A 24,844-nucleotide genomic window follows, 5' to 3' on the forward strand; every position below is an offset into this window, starting at 1 on the left:
ATTGATTTTCAATGTATGCCTTGTATGTTTCTTCTATATATTTCTTTAGTTGTATTTTTTGGTAAATTATAGAACCACGTGGGTGACTTTGAACTGAACCGAACTGAATATAGAATTTAGGCCAAAGGTCAAGCACTGGGACTTATGGGGTCATTCAGCACTGGAACGGAAATTGACAGTGAAAGGGCTGAATGGTGTAACAGGAGGAAAACTTTTGCAGTTGCACTAGGAATCAATTGTCAGGAGAGGGTTGAGGAAAGTAAGGTGGAAGACAGAGAACATGAAAGGAGGTACAGTAAAAGGAACGGAGGGGGTTATAGCAAAGAACCTTAAGCAATGCCTACAGTGCACCGCATGAGGTGTGGACGACTTTGCTTCTAAGTTTGTGGTAGTTCATTCGTAATTTTCATGAATTATCTTCCCAGAAAATAAAGTCCTATCATTTGTCTTTTGAAAATACCTATAACTGTTTTTTTTTTTTGTGTGTTTTTGGATTTTTCAGATTTTTTAATAACTCCACATATTTACCTGCAGGATTTTTAACTGTCGTATGTATATCACAAAACCTTTCAAGCTGGGCGTTATATTTCTGTTAGTAGTGTCCTTACACATACAAGCCCACACACACATATACATATGCTGTATATATATATTTATATATATATATATATATATATATATATATATATATATATATATATATATATATATATATATATATAAATATACACACACACACACACACATATATATATATATATATATATATATATATATATATATATATATATATATATATATATATATATATATATATATATATATTCCACTACTAAATCAGAGGATATATTGAAGTATTTTTTTTTTAAATTTCATTATGTTACAATTGAACTTATATTCAGTTAATCATAGCGTTATTTCGTCCATACTTTTGACGTTAATGTCTAGTACATTTAAATATCTCTTCTTCTAAACTTGTAAGAAAAGAAGGTTTTATTTAATATTTCACTGAACAGTGACATAAGTCATCTGTTGCACAGTCAATCACCAACTTGGCTCCACCCACGTAAGGAACTGGAGAAACCAGAGAACTGGCGCCCTGTAGATCTTCCATTCCTGTCTTACAGGAATTTTTTCAAGCCGAGAGCATTCCTTGAGTTATGGGCGTTTCATTACGTTAAAATTCGGGAATTGTGATCGTTAATAATTTATCATTCTGTTGTTATGCCTCAGTAATTGATTGAGAGATTGGGTTTTCGTCCATTAATAACTATGTACTAGATGCAATTAAGCATCATGAGGGAGAGAGAGAGAGAGAGAGAGAGAGAGAGAGAGAGAGAGAGAGAGCGAGTTGAGCTATTTACCTTTATATATATATATATATATATATATATATATATATATATATATATATATATATATATATATATATATATATATATATATATATTCCCACCTTTCGAGTCGTGAAGAACAATTATGTATTATTTGAGTATTCTAAATTTAAACATATGCAAATAATATATATATATATATATATATATATATATATATATATATATATATATATATTTACAAGTGTCTTGTATTCCAACATAAACATATGCAAACCTTTCTCTATACACACATGTATACTTACGTACATTTATACATTTTCATTGTTTTTCATGTACAAAAAGAATGTGCGGCTAGGAATTCCCTCGCCTTCAAGTTATTCGTGAATGTACTGTATACATTTATATGCATATGTACACATAAGAAGAAGTTGAATATGCATATGTTCGCATAATTCTGATGTTTAAGACACGCAACTGTTTTTGTACACTTTGTTTAAAGTTGTTTCTAATTACGGATGTACTGTATACCTACAATGGAGTTCTCTCTCTCTCTCTCTCTCTCTCTCTCTCTCTCTCTCTCTCTCTCTCTCTCTCTCTCTCTCTCTCTCTCTCTCTCTTTGTCTCTATACTGATTTGTCCACCATTCTGAGAGAAACAAATTAAAAAATAATCTGTTTACATATGATTTAGAATTTCTCTCTCTCTCTCTCTCTCTCTCTCTCTCTCTTGATTTGTCCATCATTCTGAGAGAAACAAATTAAAAAATAATCTGTTTACATATGATTTAGAATTTCTCTCTCTCTCTCTCTATTGATTTGTCCATCATTCTGAGAGAAACAAATAAGAAAATAATCTGTACATATGATATAGAATTCTCTTTAGAATCGTGTAATATGTTACATGTTTCTTATTATTGCCTGATCTTTCAGTAAACATGTATCAATTAATAGTATAAAGAATACAAATAATTTTGAAGCCTTGGAAGGAAAAATGATTAAGATTTTTAATACTAAAAATGATTCTGTATTCATTTTCTTACAAAAGTAATAATATTTTTGCCGTAAAATGATCCTGTATATAAAATGTATTATAGTGGTCTATTTATGCTTAATTATATATATTATTAAGGTCAAAATTTCAACATAATCTATATAAAACGTAACGAGTTCAGTCCGAGAAAGTTTTCTTCCCTGTCGCAAAATAATTGTTAGATTAAATCTCACAGTTTGAATTTTTTGGGCTGATTAGCTAAAAATATTCTTCAATATATCCTCCTACTATTGCCCAAACTAGGCAGATTCACACTTCAGACATTTATATACTTCACGTAGCCAAACTTTGAAGGAAAAAATCAATTAAAAATATCAGATTTTTACATAATTTTCGTAGCCAAACTAAAAAAATAAAAATATATCAATAAATACAGTAAGCTGACATTTGTATATTACTCAAACTAAGCAGAGTCACACCTCAGATGTTTATATATTTCACGTAGCCAAACTTTGAAAAAGGATCAATAAAAAAAATCTTTGATTTTTACGTAATTTATTTAGCCAAACTTTGAAAAAAAATTTCAATGAATATAGTAAGCTGAGTGACATTTGTGTATTACTCAAAATAGGCAGAGTCACACCTCAGATGTTTATATACTTCACGTAGCCACACTTTGAAAAAAGATCAATAAAAAAATTCTTTGATTTTTACATAATTTATGTAGCCAAACTTTGGGAAAAAAAATCATTTTCAATAAATATAGTAAGCTGAGTGACATTTGTAGTTTGCGCAGCTTCTAGAAAGCGCGCAGACAGAGAGACAGTGATTTTCCTTCAATTTACGCATTTTTATGCAGCACGAATTTGCACATCGAAAGGCTACGACAAAAAGATCAACACGATAAATAATAAATTTTTTTCTGATCCGTTGTGCTTTTGTAAACGTCAGGCGTTTGATTGCGGGAAATAAATATTATAAAATGTGAGAAATAAGTTGAGAAATAATTATGTATCTTTTTCACAACATATCTTCAATGGATGTTTGTATATTTATAAGATTCCAGTATATATATATATATATATATATATATATATATATATATATATATATATATATATATATATATATATATATATATATATATATATATATATATATATATATATATATATATATATATATATATATATATATATTGAATATTTGTGTGATTCCAATTTTAATATTATGGTTAGATACTGTTTATCTGTGATGTAAAAAGAGTTTGAGCTTTGTGGATTGTTCATTTAGCTTTGAAAAACTCGTATAAAGTTTTCCAACAATTTATGTGCATACATATATATATATATATATACATACATATATATATATATATATATATATATATATATATATATATATATATATATATATCTATATATATATAATAAAGAATCAGAAAATCCGTACCAAGAACTTTCTCGTTATTCATTCATGCACATTTGTGCCCCTGACGATGCATAAGTAAACAACGCGAAAGCTCTTGGTACGTATCCTCTGACTGTTATTTTCCCATAGTTTTTTTTTTTTTATATGCAAATATTATATATATATATATATATATATATATATATATATATATATATATATATATATATATATATATATATTTGTCAAGTGTTCTTGATCTACTAACTATCCTATTTTAAATTTTTTCAAAATATGATAGTTACTCCACTCGTGAATGTGTGTCAGATCTTTAGTGACAGATTCAACAGCCACAGACCTAAGGTGTAATTAAAAAAAAAGCAATAGTCAGAATGTAGCATCATTATTGTATACGAACAGTTTGTTCTCCAGACATTGCTACACGTCCCTAGAGTAGATAATAAATAGCAAAGGTCCAAAACACTACCTTGAGGAACGCCTGAAACGAATTATTTAAGCTACCATACTAGCCATCAGCTCCCACTAAACTGCTGATCAATGATCAAGCAGTTCACAGTAATCTAAGGTTGTAGATAGGTGCTTCATGATTCGCATGCTCATAGACTGCACTAAAATGTAAACTGACCACGGATGCCTCTAAACTCTCATCAAGGTCACTCTGCAAGATGGTAGTTATGGACAAGAGTGCATCACAAGTACCAAGGCCTTTACAAAACCCAACTGTAACCCTGGCAGTAGGTTATCACCTTCAACAAAACTAGAAGGATGCTTAGAGAACAGTTTTTTCAATCTTAGATAAAACAAGAGCAACTGAACTCTGCCTATGCTCTGAGAAGCATGACGATGGACTTAGTCCATTAGATAATGCAGCAATGTTTCCTAACCAATCTTCTGACAATAGTAGTAATCTTCGGAGCAATCAATCCAGCAGTCTTTTTAAAAAGAGACGGAAAAGATCTTGTTAGGGTCAATGCCACCATGACTGCCAAGGGCCCAGAAGCTCAGCTTTGACTTCTCCAGACTTGAAGGCCATTGAACACAACTTAGGTTCTAGAAATCTTTACTGAGGCGACACCATGAACTCGCCACAGTGTTTGCTTATAAAGACTCAAGTCTAAAGTTCCATCAGCTTCTGCAAGGGGAGGCAAGCTCGAATCAGCTCCAAAGAGTGAGTGTTCGATGGCAGACCACCTCCTATGGTCACGACTCCTTCACACCTTCATTACAAGCTCTCTCTCAGCTCTCTCATGGGCAACCTGAGCACGGACTTGTAAGCTTAATGAAATCAGGCCACGAAAAGTCTGATCGATTGTCCCTTATATGGCTTGTCTTCAAAACGAAGATGTCTTCTCAAAAACAGTGTTAAGGTGAACATTTAAACACTTAATAGTATTCGGATATCTGTACATATTGCTCCATCTGAACTTAATGAGTTCTTGGTGAATACCATCGTAATTGGCCTGGGATTTCAAGTAAAAATTTCTTGAAAAGCGAACATCAGGAACAACCTGATCCCTCTCCATATTAACCTTATTCAAACTACGATCAGATGAGCTCACTGGCAAATCTGCTCCACAAGATACACTCCTTGTAATATCTGTGAATACAAAGTCAAGAGGTTTGTTTGGATATAATTATGTAAACATGTATCAGATTGCTAGAGAGGACTATACCTCTCGCAGGAGAAATGTATACCAAAATGAGGGATTTAGTTTCTGCGAGTAAAACACTTCCCAATAGTTTAATGTTCTTCACTCTTTTCTTGCCATGAGGCAGGAAAACCTTAATACGCTTCAATAAACTCTATCTCTCTAGTATTCCTGGGTGTCTTGTAAGCTTGCCAAGGTGACAAAGGAAAGACAGGGATGCTTGAGCAATCATCACCACTGACTGTCACTCAGGATTGTGTAACCTTTATGACTGAATTGAATAGTAAAAAGAAATTGCACAAACCATCTATCACACCCACTCACAGAGGATATCTTTGTGCAACTGCCAGTATTGTACAATCATGACTGACAATGTGCGGGGCCTTTAAATGATGATTTTCATTGCAAAGAATTTGAAGGCTTGCTAATATGGCATCAGTCGTCTATGATTCTTCAACAGCAGTTCCAGACATCAGAAAATTTTAAGAATTTCCTTCAGCAAACCGGAATGCATGAATTGTTGCATCATGCCCTTGGAACTCCTTAACTGCTGCACTGCGTTGTGGTTCATAAATTGAAATGACAAGAACTGAGTTCCGTGCTATTGATATCAGGCTACAAAATGATCGTTGCATCATTTTTCTAATGCCGTTGTTGCATCAAGTTTCTCAGCTCTAAATTATTAAGCTAAGATTCCAAGATGCCTAAATTGTACTGCTTCCTTTGCGGCCCTAAGGTTTTCATCACTCTTGGAGAGCTTGGGTTGATGCACTGGTTTTTCGAATTCTTTTATACTTCTTCAGATACATAGCCAACTTGAATTTCAATTCCCTGTTTACAGAATGCATAAGCTCTCGCATCTGATTCATGGAATCTGTACAGTGGAACCCCTAGTGCCTAGAATTATTTTGCAAATGGTTGCACGACATTCCTGGCACTATTCAACCATTACTGAAAATTCTTAAGGATCATACCCTGCGTGCCAGAGGCTAACAGATGTTTTAACTTGTTGCATAAGGATCCAATAGTCTTAAAAATCATCATGTGAGGTTTTTAGAATTCGTATATCGTTGCATAACAAAACTAGGACTCTTAAGCTAAAGTATTGGGTTCCTAGATTTATTGGGCTGTAGCACTGACTTCGTAGAAGCTTTGATTTGTGATTTTACTCTGCCTTCTTTATTAGTTTGACCATTTTCTGAAAGTTTTGACGAAATCTCTCTGGGTAGAAGAGTAACTGGATCTTTGTAGTTAATTCCTTGAATTCAAAGACTTTTGGAGTCTTTGGGTCTTTGTAAAAGGTATTCAACTTCTATAAGTTCTGTAGAGTGTTCCTGAACGTTTTGGTACGTTTTACCTGAGCTTTGGAACGTGTCCAAATTCAAGTTCTCAGACATTTTGAGCTAGTGAACCTGCCCTCTATAGTTTGAACATGTTTTGTCATATTCATAATTTTACCTGAGTCTTGGAACGTGCCCAAAAATCCAAGTTCGTAGCGATTTTGAGCTTTTGAACCTGGCATCTATAGTTCGAACATGTTTTGCCATATTCATAGATTACTCGAAATGGTTCACCAAGCTCCAAGACCTCTTAAGCTGCTGACAAGTTTCCCAAGGAAGTTTTTTGCATTAGCTACTTTGGAATATGTTGAGCCTGGCCTCTAGTTTGAACATGATTTGCCATATTCATAGACTACTCAAAATGGTTCACCAAGCTCCTAGACCTCTTAACTGCTGACAAGTTTCCCAATCAAGATTTTTTGCATTAGTTACTTCAGAATATGTTGAGCCTGGCCTCTAGAGTTCGGACATGTTTTGCCATATTCATAGACTACTCAAAATGGTTCACTAAACTCCAAGGCCTCTTAAGCTGCTGACAAGTTTCCCAAGGAAGTTTCTTTGCATTAGCTACTTCAGAAAATATGTTGAGCCTGGCCTCTAGAGTTTGAACATGTTTTGCCATATTCATAGATTACTCGAAATGGTTCACCAAGCTCCAAGGCCTCTTAAGCTGCTGACAAGTCTCCCAAGCAAGATTTTTTTGCATTATTGCTTCAGAGGATTCCTGCACTGAAATTATATATATTACCAATTTGACAATCTATTTTGAACTCATTTTATCAGTCAAAAACAGTCTGTAAACGTGATTTATTTGCTGGTACTTTCTTTTCCTACTTCCATGGAGACCAGTGAGTCATTGTATTCTGCTGATCCGTATCTCTGAAGCCCCCCCCAAAAATTATGAAGATTGTATCATAAAACTCCAACTGATATGGTTGGCCAGAGAATAAGAGTTGAGATAAAAACAAGAACAATCAATACGGGAAAAAGAACAATTTTCTCCGTGAATTGTATTGCAGCAATATTTAATACCTAATCTCCCATGCTAGTTGTTTCGAACTCTGGGGAAATTAACGGACTCGATTACGTTGCCTAGCAATGGGAGTTGTGTTTGTGATTTGACTGCTGTATATATACATTATAATATTCATAAATAGACATACTGTATGTATATATATATATATATATATATATATATATATATATATATATATATATATGTATATGTATTTTTTTCTGGTCTTCCTTCCTGAGAAAACTATTATTGTGAAATGTTTTATACAATAGGATATTTTTTTTAGATATTTATTAACAACCTGTTATCATAAAACAAATATATATATATATATACACACACACACACACACATATATATATATATATATATATATATATATATATATATATATTATATATATACACACATATATTACAGTTATATATATATATATATATATATATATTTATATATCACATTGTTCTAATTTGACCATATGCACTTCCAAATAGGTATTACATTCGAATTAGGACACAATCCATTCATGATTACATACAAACATCCGTGAACCATCTCCCAGTATTTTTGATACATATTTATGACAAACATTCAATTCACAACTGACAGTGTGATCGGTCTGCATATGTGGAGTTGTGTATAATTTGATCAAATGGGTTGATGAAATCGAACCTCGTTGTATCTGGCATGGACGTATTGTGGTCAATGTATAATTAGATCATTTATTATTGTGATAAAGTTTTTTTTAAGTACAACTTACCCACTCCCCTAAAAATGGTACAACATTCATGTATAACAACACTGACTGTCACATCTCAGAGTTGTGGTTATTATTATAAAGTTTCTTCACTTCCTATTGTAACATCACTTACGGTTCAGGTTGTCAATTTTCATCACCCTACAAATAAGATTGTCACAACAATCCATTGGAGGTTATTTACAGTCACTTATCCATTATATTGCCAATATAAATATATATAGGTACTGTTTAGAGAATCAGTTATCTCACACACAAATTTTTAAAACGAACAGTTGCAACAATAGAATTCGAATGTCATCCTATCAATAGATATGCGACACCCTTTAGGATACATGTTAGCTTTTATTTTATTTTTTTTTTTTCATCTCGTCAGCTAATGATGACTTTAAATATTTCGCAGTGGAGTTGAAACAATGCTTGAAAACAAAGTCAAATAAATGACACAATTTGATTGCATGGTTGTTTAGGCCTTAGATCTGTGGAATTATCTGAAGGTTACAGAGAGCGGTTTTACATCTAACTTAAAAGTACTTCAGAGGACAGATTTACAACAGAAAAGAAACACACGCGCACACACACACACACACACACACACACAAAAGAGTGGTTCGACTTCTATAGAATCGAAAACACGAAGAGCACATGAAGTCTACAGACGTTTCTCAAACTACAGAAGGAAACGTTCATATTACAGTCTTTTTTTTTTTTTTTTTTTTTAAATTCTGATTATTTACAGTCGGTTTGACGGTTTATGAAGGTCAATGGCGATGAGTTAATCTCTTTGTCACTATTTATGAGAATCGACGGCGCCTGTGTGTAGGTTACACAATGAGAAGGACATAAACTTACACATTTTCTGATGCAGATACCTAAATGTTCACATGAATGTTGGCTAACATCCACAACATATATATACATATGAGTAGGATTAGCAGTCATTTTTTTTTTTATTTATGTTCAGGGTTTAAAAGAAACCATAGATTATGACAACTGATATATGAAAGATTTTTACCCAAGCAGCAGTCACCCTAGTGATAATTTCGATTCGTTTTCTACCTTTCTCATTTTCTTTTTTTTTTTTACTCTAGATCTTTCCAACAATGAAATTGTTTGTAGCCACTCAGAAGATTTTATGAATGAGTTTATGAATGAGGCGGATGCAGTTGCATATAATTATGCGCCATTGCGCAGGAAAACGTGTTTTTATATTTGTGACTCTTGTGGAAAGTGAATAAGATTTTATTTTTTTTTCTGTCTGAAATGGAATCTTAATTTTTGTTTGGGTTTTCTTCGAAAAGGGAATGTAGAAAAAAAAAATATGTTGGTCGATATTTTAAAAGAATGACAAATAAGTAAGCGTTGTTTTCAATTGCTAGACTTCAAATCAGGAGAAAAATTGAAATTAATATTATTGTAAAATGATGTCAGTAACCTACTTTGTAAAATGCTGGGTAAATAATAACTCTTGGGGTAATATTTGAGTAATATTTTTGGGGTAATATTTTGGAGTGATATACTGAATGCTTAAACTTCTCTTATGTTTTCTGAGCTAACTGTTGTGTGTCATATTAAATCATTTACTAGTGTAGGTGTCTTGTTATTCCCGGATTCAGTTGCCAGAAGAAAAACTCTGCTCATCAGGCTCGAAAGCCTATAACTTATTGTTTTGTGAGGTGAACCTCTGGCCTTTTCTGCATGGCTTCGTATCTTGGACTTTTCAATTGTTTCAGATCTCTAAATTTTTAGTGTTTCCTTTTCTGCACATGAGTGTCTCTTGTGTTCTGTTATCTCATTGAAAGCCTATAACTTATTTTTTTAGGTGAACCTCTGGCCTTTTCTTTCGTATCTTGGACTTTTCAGTTGTTTCAGATCTCTAAATTTTAGTGTTTCTTGTTTAACTAAACAGTGTTTGTTTGTGTGTCTTGAGAAAAACGCATAATTTCACATGAGTGTCTCTTGTGTTCTGTTATCTCATCAGGCTCGAAAGCCTATAACTTATTGTTTTTTTAGGTGAACCTCTGGCCTTTTCTGCATGGCTTCGTATCTTGGACTTTTCAGTTGTTTCAGATCTCTAAATTTTTAGTGTTTCTCGTTTAACTAAACAGTGTTTGTTTGTGTGTTTTGAGAAAAACGCATAATTTCACATGAGTGTCTCCTGTGTTCTGTTATCTTGTTGGTTTTCTGCTCTAATATATCTAAATAAAAATATATAGGTAAATTTCTAAATGACATTTCTCTTAGATCTTTTACCTTTCACCAGTTTTCACTTTTTGATAACCGTTATGAAATATCACTTTGTGATGCTTGTCATTTATCTGTCTAGTTTTTCCTCGCAATTTATGCATATGGTTTCTTGTGCTCGATGAATAGTGTTTATTTTCCTGTCCTTGTTCTGTCATTTTTGTCATCACTGTCTTCTCATTTCTAAGTCTTGCTATTTCTTTTTATTCTCGGAGAAATTATTTACATTTCTTAGTCTGTCAATTATGGATTTTACTTGATATAAATAGTGTTTTTTTCCCTTATTCTGTCACTTTTGTTATCACTGTCTTCTCATTTCTAAGTCTTGCTATTTCTTTTTATTCTCAGAAAAAACTTTACATTGCTTAGTCTTTAAATTATGGTTTTTCACTTCGATCGTCAAGAAGAGTTTCATTTGTTAGATTTCTAAATAATATATTTTTTTCTTTGGACACTGTTTTTTTCATATATCTAAATAGAGTTTCTTCACATTCGATCTCTCAGTGTGTTTGTTTTCATCTAGAGAAACTGTTTCCTTGTTTGGAGTTTTAAAGTGGTCTCCTTTTCATCGTCCAAATGGTGTCTCCTTTCTTTCGACACTAATAAACCCCTTCTATTGCTTTGTTTCTCTCGTTTGAGATGTGAGAAAAGGTTTCCCTTATTTAGGATCTGAAAAGGTGTTTCCTTTATTTGGAATCTGAAAAGATGTTTCTCTTGTTTGGGGTGCGAGAAAAGGTTTCCTTTATTTGGAGTCCGAAAAGGTATTTCTCTTGTTTGGGATCTGAAAAGGCGTTTCTCTGGTTTGCTGTCTGAAAAGGTTTTTCTCTTGTTGGGGATCTGAAAGGAGGTTTCCCTTGCTTGCGATCTAAAAAGGTATTTCTCTTGTTTGGAATCTGAAAAAGTATTTCTTTTGTTCAGGAACCGAAAAGGCATTTCTTTTGATCAGGATCTGAAAAAGTGTTTCTCCTATTTGGGATCTGAAAAGGTATTTCTCTTGTTTGAGATCTGATAAAGGTGTTCTCCTGTTTGGGATCTGAAAAGGATTTCTTTTCAATTGATTCCCAAATAATATCTCGTTTGGGATCTGCAAAGGCATTTCTCTTGTTTGAGGTCTGAAAAGGTGTTTCTCTCATTTGGTCCCTAAATAACATGGATCTTGTTTGATCGATAAAGTGTTTCTCGCGTTTGCGATATGTAAAGGTATTTTTCTTGTTTGGTATCTGAGAAAATGTTTCCTTTATTTGGAATCTGAAAAGGTGTTGTTCTTGTTCGGGGTCTGAAAAAAGGCTTCCCTTATTTGGAACCTGAAAAGGTGTTTCTGTTGTTTGGGATCTGAAAAAAGTTTTCCTTATTTGGAATCTGAAAAGTCGTTTCTCTTGTTTTGGATCTGAAAAGGTGTTTCTTTTGTTTGCAGTCAGAAAAGGTGGTTTTCTTGTCTGGGATCTGAAAAGGTGTTTCTCTTGTTTGGGATCTGGAAAGGCATTTTTTTTGTTCTGGATCTGAAAAAGTGCTTCTCTTATTTAAGTTCTGAAAAGGCACTTCCCTTGTTTGGGATCTGAAAAATAAAATGTTTCCCTTATTTGGAACCTGAAAAGGTGTTTCCTTTGCTTGGGATCTGAAAAGATATTTCTCTTGTTTGAGATCTGAAAAGGCATTTCTTTTATTCAGGATCTTTGTTCAGGATCTGAGAAAGTGTTTCTCTATTTGGGATCTGAAAAGTTATTTCCCTTGTTTGGGATCTGAAAAGGTTTCTCTTTCTCTTGTTTTGGGTCTGAAAAGGTGTTTCTCTTGTATTAGATCTGAAATGATTTCTCTCTCAATTGATCCCTAAATAATATCTCATTTGGGATCTGAAAAGGCATTTCATTTGTTTGAGATCTGAAAAGGTGTTTCTCTCATTCGGTCCCTAATTAACATGTATCTTGTTTAATCGATAGTGTTTCTCTCATTTGGGATCAGAAAAGGTGTTTCTCTTGTTTGGTATCTGAGAAAATGTTTCCTTTATTTGGAATCTGAAAAGGTGTTTTTCTTGTTTGGGATCTGAAAAGATGTTTCCCTTGTTCGGGATCTGAAAAGGCACTTCTTTTGTTCGGGATCTGAAAAAGTATTACTCTTGTTTGATATCTGAAAAGGTGTGTCTCTTGTTTGGGATCTGAAAAAAGTGTTCCTCTTGTTTGATTCCTAAATAATGTGTCTTGTTTGATTTGTAAGTGTTTCTCTCGTTTTGGATCTGAAAAAAGTGTTTCTATTTTTTGGTATATGAAAAAAGTTTTTATGTTGTTTGGGATCTGAAAAAGGTATTTCACTTGTTTGGAGTTTGAAAGGGTGTCTCTCTTGTTTGGGATCTGAAAAGGCGTTTCTTTTGATTGGGGTCTGAAAAGGCGTTTCTCTCCTTTGATTCCTAAATAATATGTGCCTTGTTTGATCTGTAAAGTGTTTCTCTTGTTTGGGATCTGAAAAAAGTCTTCCTCTTGTGTGATTCCTAAATAATATGTCTCATATTCGATCTATAAAGTGTTTCTCTCTTGTGGGACCTGAAAGAAAGCGTTTCTCTTTCCTGGGATCCGAAAAAGGCGTTTCTCTCATTTGAACCCTAAATAATATGCATCTTGTTTGATCTGCAAAGTGTTTTTCTCGTTTGGGATCTGAAAAAAAGTGTTTCTCTTGTCTGGGATCCAAAAAAAGGTGTTTCTCTGGTTTGGGATCTGAAAAAAGTGTTCTTGTGTGATTTCTAAATAAGATGTCTCTTGTTCGATCCATAAAGTGGTTCTCTCTTTTGGGATCTGGAAAAAAAAGTGTTCCTCTCGTTTGGGATCTGAAAAAAGTGTTCCTCTAGTGTGATTCCTAAATAATATGTGTCTTGTTCGATCTATAAAGTGTTTCTCTTGTTTGGGATCAGAAAAAAGTGTTTCTCTTGTTTGGGATCTAACAAAAAGTGTTCCTCTTGTTTGTGATCTAAAAAAAAGTGTTTCTCTTGTTTGGGATCTGCAAAAAAGTGTTTGCCATGTTTGGTTTCTGAAAAAAGTGTTCCTCTTGTTTGGGATCGGAAAAAAGTGTTCCTATCGTGTGATTCCTAAATAATGTGTGTCTTGTTTGATCTATAAAGTGTTCCTCTTGTTTGGGGTCCGAAAAAAATTGTTTCTCTCGTTTGGGACCTGAAAAAAGTGTTCCTCTTGTGTGATTCCTAAATAATATGTTTCATATTTGATCTATAAAATGTTTCTCTCTCCAGGGGTCTGAAAAAAAGCGTTTCTCTTGTTTGGGATCTGAAAAAAGTGTTTCTCTTGTTTTGGATCTGAAAAAAGTGTTTCTCTTTTTTGGGATCTGAAAAAAAGTGTTTTTCTTGTTTTAGATACGAAAAAAGTGTCTCTCTTGTTTGGGATCTGATAAAAATGTGTTTCTCTTATTTGGGATCTGAAAAAAGGCGTTTCTCATGTTTGGTATTTGAAAAAAGTGTTCTTGTTTGGGATCTGAAAAAAAAGTGTTTCTCTTGTTTTGATCTGCAAAAAAGTATTCCTCTTGTGTGATTCCTAAATAATATGCCTCATGTTCGATCTGTGAAGTGTTTCTCTCGTTTGGGATCTGAAAATAAAGTGTTTCTCTTGTTTGGGATATGAAAAGGCGTTTCTCTTATTTGATCCCTAAATGATATCTGTAAAGCGTTTCTCTCGTTTCGGATGTGAAAAAAAAAGGTGTTTCTCTTGTTTGTGATCTGAAAAAAAGTGTTTCTCTTGTTCGGGATCTGGAAAAAGTGTTAATCTCGCTTTTCCTCTAAACTAATCTCATGAAAATAATTCGTCTCGTTGCTTGAAATCAACTTTGAAACTCCGACGGATACCCCACAGACACCGAGTGAATTAAATAATCAAACAACTAATTAAAAGGGAAAAAAATAGAAGAAAATCTATTAGATTTAAAAAAAATATATAGAGATATATATATATAAAGTGAACCAACCCGCGTGCTGCTGGATTTAGATATGGAGAAATTCAGTGGACTAACTTTTGTTATTTATCCAAAAAAAGACATTAAGAATAACACAGATTACATACGGAAGTACACCATCAACACTTAAGTAATGAAAACTATCACGCCAAGAGAACACTTAAAAAAAAGTATATATATAATATATATATTCATACAAAACTGTTGGCTTCACTTACTGCATGCTTCGTAATGTAATGGCGATGTTTTACGTACATGACATTGCATGTTAAGTGGATGTAATAGGCAGCACAGAAATGTAAAAAAAAAGAGAGAAAAAAAAGGAGCCGTTAAGTACAAATGCTGAGAAGAATAATCACGGATATGTAAATTAAAAAAAAAAAAGAAAAAATAAACTGATAATCGCATCAGATACAATTATCGTCATTTGACATACTGACTGTTGAGAGGAACAAAAAAAATAAATCAAACGCCATTTAAAAAAAAAAAATCTAAATCACTAAAAAATTTTTTTTTCTGCCAACACAGCAATCAGTCCACCCGATTAGATAAAGCATTGCTCGCTCAAGGACACCTTATTGAAAGCAAAAAAAGGAAGTGAAAAGTGATAATTAAATGCTTTCGTCACAAAGCATCGATCATCTAAGTCTAACCTGAAAAAAATAAAACTTTTTAGCCAATGGAATTAGTCGACAAAAAAAAAATTTGCATTGAACCTTTCTTTTAAAATAATATCATCTTCCATTTTATTTTATTTTTTTTTTGTTAAGCTTGAGAAAACTCTGACTGCATGACTCAAAAAAATTGCCAAAAAAAAGGATATAACATTTTGTATCTAATTGTGACTTGTGCTTGATTAAAAAAGAGTGAGAAATGGTCATGAATGAGAATTGATTATTTTTAATGCCTTCAGCCTGCTTATGTTTATCATAATCTTTAGTTTTGTTTATGCATGGTCTTCCTTGGTATTCACAGAGCAACAAATGGTGATAAATACTGAGCTACTCAGCTTTGAAGAAAAGATCTCTGGTGTCTTAAAAAAAAAATGGAATGGGCAACGGCATGCACTGTGTCTAAAGTCTTGTGTCTGTTTTATGTTCAAATGATGTTTTTTTTTTTTTTGAGACGGGGGGAGAAGGGGGTTCTAAGGAAAAGCTTTCGTTTACACTAGTAGAGTATCGTTCTGATGTCAGGATGAAATCAAGACTGATCAGAGGGGTGAAAAACAACACGCCAGAAGGAGATTCAATTAACAGGTGGTTGTGTGATATGTAGTAGAAGCTGCGTTGTTTTCATAATTTTACTTTTTGGGGAGGGTCGAGAAAGAAAGCTTTCCTTTTTTTGTAAGAAGAAGAAGAAGAAGAAGATGAAGAAGAAGAAGAAGAAGAGAGTCCAGATCTGTTGAGATACACAGATGACCACAAGAGGGATTGACAGGCACTTGTTTGTTACTTGGCACTAACGGTCTCCCTCCTGACTTCGTGTTTACCAGAGTGATTGTGATTCAGTTGCCTTTCGAGTTAATGCTTTAAAGTTATTCACTTACGAATCCTGGAGAACGCCAGGCAGACGGTTAGAATCCGTGTCGAGATTTTATGTATTTTGTTTTTTATATTTTACCGTTCATATTTTACGCATTCGTTTTTATTATGAATATTTTTACATGTGGCGTTTAAATTTCTCGTTTGTTTTTTTTTTCTTCAGCAAAGTACCACATACTCAGTAATTAAAGAAAATGTTATTCGAGGTTTGCATTAAAAAAGAAAAACTGAAAGTAAACTGTGCCTTTGAAAATGCTGAAAAAGTAAATCGAACTGAAGAAACATACCAATGGAACATATCCAGAAGGTTTTAGTATGGTTTGGGAGTTGTTAAGTTGGGCAGAAAGGGTAGGAAAATCCTTCGTACATATCGATACACGTGTTTTTTTCAAATCTTAACTGGCTCCAGTTATCGAGAGAACATTTCTATTTTTCGTAATTTCGAGGTGTTGCACAATTATTTTTCTACAATAAAGGTTCCTGTGGAAACAGAGAGATGTATATACATGGGAATTAACAAGAAAAATCTTCATGTGTGATTGTGATGATCTGTTGTACATTTAAGAAACAGTCTACGAACTAGATTAAAAAAAAAAAAAAAACATAGACATATATCCACACAGTAAAAAAAAAGATCAGGTGACTTACATAAGGATACTTTCACAAAGAAAAGAAATTCGCAAATTGTCTCCTTATATCTTTCTCATGACAGTGGGGGACACATACAGACTGCCGTCACATGACCTGAACGGACTCATTATGACTTTCATTGACAGACCAAAAGCGAAAATGGACGTTGGGGGGAAAGGGACCAGACCTAAAATAATGATAACAATGGTTCATTAATAACAGGTAATTTATCATCAATGCATGACAAATCCAGTTGTTGCTCTGTAGTTTCCCTTTCAAATACAGGATTACCATACGGTGGCAAACTTGGCAAACTTAGATATTTGAGGACACCAATGAATGCGGATGGATCAGCAGCAAATGCAGCAGGGGATTTTTTTTTTTTATTAGATTCTGTCTAGGTAGGGGAGTGGGGAGGCCTTTGTGAGGCATTGCAGGATGAGAGGAACTAGGGGGGGAGATGGAAGGGAGTCAGGAGAATCAGGATTGCATATATATATATTTTATCATCTGTCTTTGGAGGCGAGGACATATCATGGAAGGGAAGCACCACACAAAATGTATGTACTTGTCATCATCAACTACCAATAGCATTGCCAACTCTTAAAATAAAAACAAAAGAACTCATCGGAACAGAAGGCAAACATCAGGACAGGTGCCAGCTTTTGGGGAGCAGGAATGGGGGGAAAAATTTTTTTTTTGTTTTTTTAGAATATTCAAACGAAAAAGGAGAACATTATAATTCTTTGGCATTTTCTTACAAGGGAGGGTAGTAGTCGTGACGAGGTATGAAAGGCTGATGGAGCCTTGGGAGGCAGCGGCTTTAACAATGCTAATAATAATAATAAGAAGCTGGACGTCTGATAAAAAGGATTTATAAAGGATGTGCTGGATCATATAATAAATATATATAAAAATGATGGTACAGAGAGATGTGAGGGGAGACGGGGTGTGGTGGGTCGGGGATGGGGAGGGGGCGTGGCGTTAGCGTAAGTATCTACTGGAGTCCGATTACCGAAATGTGTGTCATTTGCTTGAGATTTCTTTTTTTTTTTTTTTTAAATCTAATCTTATTTCTCTTTCTAAGGTCGCTGGTGGGACACGAAGGTGTTCCCAGAGATAGAGATACATAAATATATAATTTCATATACACCTCTAAAACAGATTTGAAGTCACTACAACTGTAAACTGCAAAGTCATCGCGAAAGCGGAAACCTCCAAATTGTGATACAAAAGCGACTCTGACTTTCATATATATATATATAAAACATATGTAAAAATGAAACCTGGAATTTTCAGTCTCTTTACTGGCACATCATATAACCCGTGGTTGCTCTGCTCGTGTGATGGTAAGCTTCTAACAACTCTTTAGGATCTTCTTTGGATTTTTACTCTCATTTCTATCTTCTACTTTGCTCTACATGTGCCAGATTTCAGCTAATAAACAAAAGCCTCTGCTATGGAGAGTATAGTATATATGATACATTTGTCCTCAAAATGTCTGGAATCGAAAAAGAAAAACAGGAATGTAAAGTAGGGGATCGTTCGGAGAACTAACCTGCCAGCAAGATGGCGAGGAGCAGCGCTACCTGAGGTGTCATGATGGCTGGCCGCTGGTGGTTTGCCCTCCTCCTCCTCCTCCTCCTACGCTAGACCCCTGTCGAGGATGGCGGTGGTAGCGAGACGCGAGACGGCGACCTTGCCAGGATGACCGTCCTCCGTCTCCTGAAGGCTCCTTTTTGTGTGTGGTGGCTGGCACTGTCGAGCTGCAAAGGCTGCTTACTGTTTGGTCGCTTGTTGCTCACTGCTACTGCTGCTGCTGTTCAACTCCTGAGGGTTACTGCCACTGCTCCTTCTTCTTCTTCTTCTTCTTCTTCTTCTTCTTCTTCTCCTGCTACCACTGCTGCTCCTCCTTCTGCTGCTACTGCTCCTTCTGCTGTTGCTGCTCTGGGCCGCTGCAGGCTCCTCCTGAAGGGAGGATGTGTGGCTGTAAAGGCTGCTGACTGTTTGGTAGCTTGTTGCTCACTGCTGCAACCCCTGAGGGCTACTGCTGCCACTGCTCCTTCTTCTTCTTCTCCTTCTACTGCTACTGCTCCTTCTGCTGCTGCTGCTGCTGCTGCTGCTTTGTGGACCGCTGCTTCTACCCCAGAGCCTGTTTCATGGCGTTTAATTGTGTGTATATGTGTTTGTTAATGGGAGAGATGATTGGTTTCTTCTTCTCCCTGGCAAAGGATTTTTTTTTTATACAACTGGGGAACTTGACGAGGTTATTAATCTGTGTTGTTATTATTGTTTCATCAAAGGAGGTTATATATATATATATATTTTTATAACTTTATTTTAAAAGAGGACTTGTTTTCATATTTAGTAATAGATTATAAATATATTCTGTTTTTGTTTACGTTAGAACCATCATGGCGGAGGTCGACGGTAAGAGCAATGATTCCTTCTCCTCTGCCCCGCCGCCGCCTTCGTCGTCAACAACACCACCTCCTCCTTCTTCTTCTTCTTCGCCGCCTTCGACGACTCCGCCACGGCCCCAAAACACCTCATCACCGGCTGACGCCACCACCTTCTGCCGGCGGAGGGGTCGTCTGCCTTTGCTCGACCGCCGGCGGATACTGAACCAGTTTGACTTCCGGTGGCGTTTCGAGTCTCACTGGCAGTGGGTCGACTTTGGGTCAACTTCGCATCTGGGAACTTGAGTTACTGACAAGGGGGCAGTTCTTGGTTTATGGGGCCCTTGAGTCACTGACAAGGAGACAGTTCTGGTTTCCAAGGCCTCTAGTCACTGACAAAGGGATCGACTTGGGTCAACTTGGCAACTGGGAACTTTAGGTCACTGACAAAGGGACAGTTCTTGATTCCTGGGACCTCAAGTCACAAATGAAGGGGCAGTTCTGGTTTCTGGGACCTCGAGTCACTGACAAAGGGACACCTTGAATCACTGGCAAAGGGAACAGTTCTGATTTCTGGGAACTTGAGGTCACTGGCAAAGGGACAGTTCTTGATTTCTGGGAACTTGAAGTTGTTGACTGGGACCTCTAGTCCCTGACAAAGGGACTGTTCTGATTTCAGGGATCTCGATTCACTGACAAAAAGACACCTCGAATCACTGGCATAGGGGCCCCTTCAGATTTCTGGGACCTCAGTTCACTGACGAGGGGACACCTCGGGTCACTGACAGAGGGATAATTCTGATTTCTGGGAACTTAAAGTCACTGACAAAGGGACAGTTCTCGATTTCTGGGGCCCCGAGTTACTGACAAAGGAACATTTCTGATTTCTGGAAACTTGAGTAACTGACAAAGGGACAATACTGATTTCTGGGACTTTGGATCACTGAGTCAAAGGGAAGGTTCCTGATTTCTGGGACCTCGAGTCACTGACAAAGGGACAAATCTGATTTCTGTGACCTCGAGCCACTGACAAAGGGACAGTTTTGATTCCTGGGAGCTTGAGGTTACTGATAAATGGACAGTTCTGATTTATGGGGCCTCGAGTCACTGACAAAAGGACAAAAAGGACACATTGAGTCACTGACAAAGGGACAGTTCTGATTCCTGGGACCTCGAGTCACTTACAAAGGGACAGCTTTGATTTCTGGGACTTCGAGTCACTAACAGGGACAGTTCTTGATTATGAGACCTCGAGCCTGTGACAAGGGGACCGTTCTGATTTCTGGGACCTCGAGTCTCTGGAAAAAGGGACTCCTCAAGTCACTGATTAGGGACAGTTCTGATTTCTGGGACCTCGAGTCGCTAACAAAGGGACAGGTCCGATTTCTGGGACCTCGAAAATTCCAACAACTCAAAAGTCAAAGATAGGGGATCAGTTTCATCTCTTTCAATGACGATATCGCTGACAGTTTGTCTTCTAAATATGGTGAATTAGCTTTAAGGGGCTTTAGAAGGAAATAAGATTCAGGCAATTATCAGATTATCTTTATGGGAATTTAGCAGTTTGTTATGGCTTCTCGAGTCACCAAAACAAGTCGGGTTCTTGTCTGGATTAAGGTCTTGATTAGGATTTTTCTGGGGGAAAATGTGGACTCTGAGAATTGATTTCGTAACTTATTTTTATGTGATACCTGCTGTTATTGTTTTTCTTACAATTTTCAGTTTTTTTAATGAATTTTGCTTTCAACAACTGTAGTCACTGACACAGTTAGTCCTTTTTCATTGAGGATTTAACAGGAGGTTTCCTGGAAGTTATATGGGGGATTGAGAAATGATGATCCCTAAGAGATGTCTTATCCTTGAAGATTACAGAAATGCTTTAAATTCAATAATTAATTCTTGAGTACATAGAAATGGAGAAACCAGGGTTATTCTGGGTTGCATTACAACACAATGAAAATGACGGTACCTGGAAACAGCTTCGCCTGACAGGCTTAAAGGCTTATTTTAATATTTATATGTGTTTATCATCATCAGACTTCATCAACTTTTTAAGAGGAATTTTTATCCTGGACTCTTTCCCAGGTTTTCATCTTCTTTTATTTGTTCTTTCATCAGTTTTATGCAGATTTTTGTTTATTGTTTTAGTGTTTCAGGACCTCGAGTATAAAAGGGACAAAAAAAAAAAAAAAGACTATTTTTTTGATCGCTTAATCCGTCAAATTTAGTACTGTTTTCCTGCTTCGGGCAGAGACATATTTTGTTGCACTGAACGGAAGTTTGCAGACGTCCTCTTGAAATCTGAAAAGAAAAAGAAACAGACATTAATTCTCTCTCTCTCTCTCGCTTTATAATCATAAAACAAAAATAAAACCCTATTATTGTAATTACCTAATAATCAAACTTACTCGAATACCATAGTTCATCTATAGAGATATTTCGTGGACAGTCAAATCAACACAGATTACCACATTATCAAAATCATTGTTTACATTAAACTCTAAACTCTGCATAGTGTGTACAAGCGTTAGTCTAGAACGGAAATGTCTATTAAAGTTTTATTTTATCAATCAACAAGAAAATAACTTGGTAACTTGTGGGAAATAGAAAACGCTGCAGACGATTTCTGGTGAAATCAAAGGATTTGTGTCCAAAAGAAATTTTCTGGTAAATTTAACTTTGGAAGTTAAATTTAAATATAAAAGAAAACTATTGTGCCGGCTTTGTCTGTCCGTCCGCACTTTTCTGTCCACATGTTTCCCATCCGCACTTGCTTCTGTCCGCACTTGTTTCTTTCAGCACTTGCTTCTGCCCGCACTTGTTTCTTTCAGCACTTGCTTCTGTCCGCACTTTTCTGTCCGCACTTTTTCTGTCCGCCCTCAGACCTTAAAAACTCCTGAGGCTAGAGGGCTGCAACTTGATATGTTGATCACCCACCCTCCAGTCATCAAGCATACCAAATTGCAGCCCTCTAGCCTCCTCAGAAGTTTTGATTTTATTGAAGGTTAAAGTTAGCCATAATCGTTCTTCTGGCAACGCAACAACACATGCCGCCACGGCCGGCTGAGAGTTTCATGGTCCGCGGCTCATTCAGCATTATACCGAGACCACCTAAAGATAGATCTATTTTCGGTGGCCTTGATTATACGCTGCAGCGGCTGTACAGAAAACTCGATTGAGCCGAGGAAACCTCTGCGCAATTTTTGCATGTCTTTAGTATGTTAGAATTTTGGAATATATAATTTAATTGATTTCCATTTTATTTTGAAATCTTGATCAGGCGTTGTATATTGCATAGATATTTGTTATGTCAAAGGAAATATTTATTAAAAATAAATATTTCAGTTCAAATGACGATCCGAAATGAAAGTTGTTTTCAGTAGAATATTCTAGAACTATCTGTTTGAACATAGCAATTTAAAATTTGTATTTTCGTATAGATGAACCGATGCGAAAGTACTGGTGAATTTTAAACGTGCAATATTGCATAAGCATGAATAATAATAGCGACGGGGATAAATCCAGAGATAAAATATATTTACGTATACATACACATACACACGTGTGCATATATATATGTATATATATATATTATATATATATATGTATATATATATATGTATGTATATATATATACACACACATATATATATATATATATATATATATATATATATATATATATATATATATATATATATATATATATATATATATATATATATATATATATATATATATATATATATATATATATATATATATATATATATATATATATATATATATATATATATATATATATATACATACACATATATATATATATATATATATATATATATATATATATATATATATATATATATATATATATATATATATATATATATATATACATATATATACATATATATATACATATATATATATACATACATATATATATATATATATATATATATATATATATATATATATATATATATATATATATATATATATAGAATGAAACCACGAAACAAAAAGTAAACAAAATGAACAGTAATCTTCCCAGCATCCAATCGTCTTCGGCGCAATCGAGTTTTCTGTACAGAGTACAATGCCGTAGGAAACTCTCAGCCACGGCCCATGAAACTCTCATCCGCGGCCCATGAATCTTTCAACCACAGCCCGGTGGTGGCCTGTGTTGTTGTTGGCACCAACAGCGGTGCAAGACTTGCGATCATGGCTAACTTTAACCTTAGATAAAATAAAACCTACTGAGGCTAGAGGGCTGCAATTTGGTATGTTTGATGATTGGCGAGTGGATGATCAACATACCAATTTGCAGCCCTCTAGCCTTGGTAGTTTTTAAGATGTGGGGGGCGGGCAGAAGAGAAAGTGCTGACGGACAAATAGTCATCCCGATAGTTTTCTTTTACAGAAAACTAAAAAAAAAAAGAACGGAGTATGTTGCACATTATGGCGGAATGGCACCGTGTAAATATTAGGGGAAAGCTCGCAGCCTACGTTCCCCCAAAAAAAGGGCCTTGACAAGGAATATCCCGCAGGTAAAACTGCATATGAAAAGTAAATTGCCCGGCGTAACGATCTCTCTACATCAGTGGAGAGCCGGCGGAGGGCGTGAGCTGAATGCGAATGAATGTTTACCGTTTTCCTCCTCCTCCCTCCTCCTCCTCCTCCCCCTCCTCCTCGAAGGAGGAGGAAGGAAGGAAAATGTTTGTAGTCGAAGAAGAAATGGTTTCTTTATTCCTCACACCGCTGGACTGTGGAACAACAGCCGCCCTACTGAAATTTTCGGGCCGTTGGAACTTCTTCAGAAGTTCAAGCGAAGATGCGATGCATTGCTACCCTAAGTACTCTTCTTCTTCTTGCATTTTAATACGTTTTTATCTGTTTATTGACTTTTTCTTTTTTTAATAAGTGGGATCTCTTCTTTCTGTATTTTCCCTTTACTTCCTCTTATTTCTTCCTAGAGAACACCATCATATTCTTTGGAAGCTTGAATTTCAAGTCAGTGGCCCCTTTGGTGGGCTTGTTCCATATGAATGGAGTTCTTCATCTTCTGGATAATAATAATAATAATAATAATAATAATAATAATAATAATAATAATAATAATAATAATAATAATAATAATAATAATAACCTGGTGCTTGTGCTCATAAAGGATTACTGTAGAAGTCAGTAGGGCATTTGTAATGTGTCCTCTGTTCAAGGATGGGTACTAAAGAAGTCAAAATGGCGTCTGTGCCCAAGAACAGACACCGCAGAGATCAAAAGAGAATTTTTACACCTTCCTGTGCTCAAGGAGTACTAAGAACCTCAGAGGTCAAAGGGGCATTTATAATGTTTCCTTTGTTCAAGAAAGGTTACTAAAAGAGTCAAAATAGAACTGATGCTGTTTCCTGCTCTTAAGAAGTGGTGCTTCAGAGGTCAAAGTGGCTTCTGGACTGCTCCCTGTTACCAAGAACTGGGACCACAGAGAGCAAAATTGCATTTTTAAACTTTCCTGTGCTCTAGGAATACTATAGACGTCAGAATAGAATTAATGCTGTTTCCT

General features: G+C 35.2%; 1 protein-coding gene and 2 long non-coding RNA genes across 3 annotated transcripts in view; 2 read left to right on the top strand and 1 right to left on the bottom strand.

Annotated features, from left to right (window-relative positions):
- Positions 1-24,844, top strand: part of LOC136840316 (uncharacterized) — a 315,086-nt gene that overhangs the window by 192,587 nt on the left and 97,655 nt on the right. The gene's annotated exons all lie outside the window — the stretch shown is intronic.
- Positions 1-24,844, bottom strand: part of LOC136840313 (uncharacterized) — a 256,437-nt gene that overhangs the window by 22,509 nt on the left and 209,084 nt on the right. The window contains exon 2 of the mRNA XM_067107012.1: positions 18,438-21,579. Within this exon, the coding sequence (XP_066963113.1) occupies positions 18,438-18,480 (43 nt within the window). The 5' untranslated portion in view covers positions 18,481-21,579. The remainder of the gene's footprint in view (positions 1-18,437; positions 21,580-24,844) is intronic.
- On the top strand, positions 8,243-15,376 carry LOC136840317 (uncharacterized). The gene is made up of 2 exons (XR_010853584.1): positions 8,243-10,245; positions 10,501-15,376. It is a non-coding gene; the product is annotated as an uncharacterized lncRNA (long non-coding RNA).

Source organism: Macrobrachium rosenbergii, chromosome 7 (genome assembly GCF_040412425.1).
Source record: "Macrobrachium rosenbergii isolate ZJJX-2024 chromosome 7, ASM4041242v1, whole genome shotgun sequence".
Classification (NCBI taxonomy): Eukaryota; Metazoa; Arthropoda; class Malacostraca; order Decapoda; family Palaemonidae; genus Macrobrachium; species Macrobrachium rosenbergii.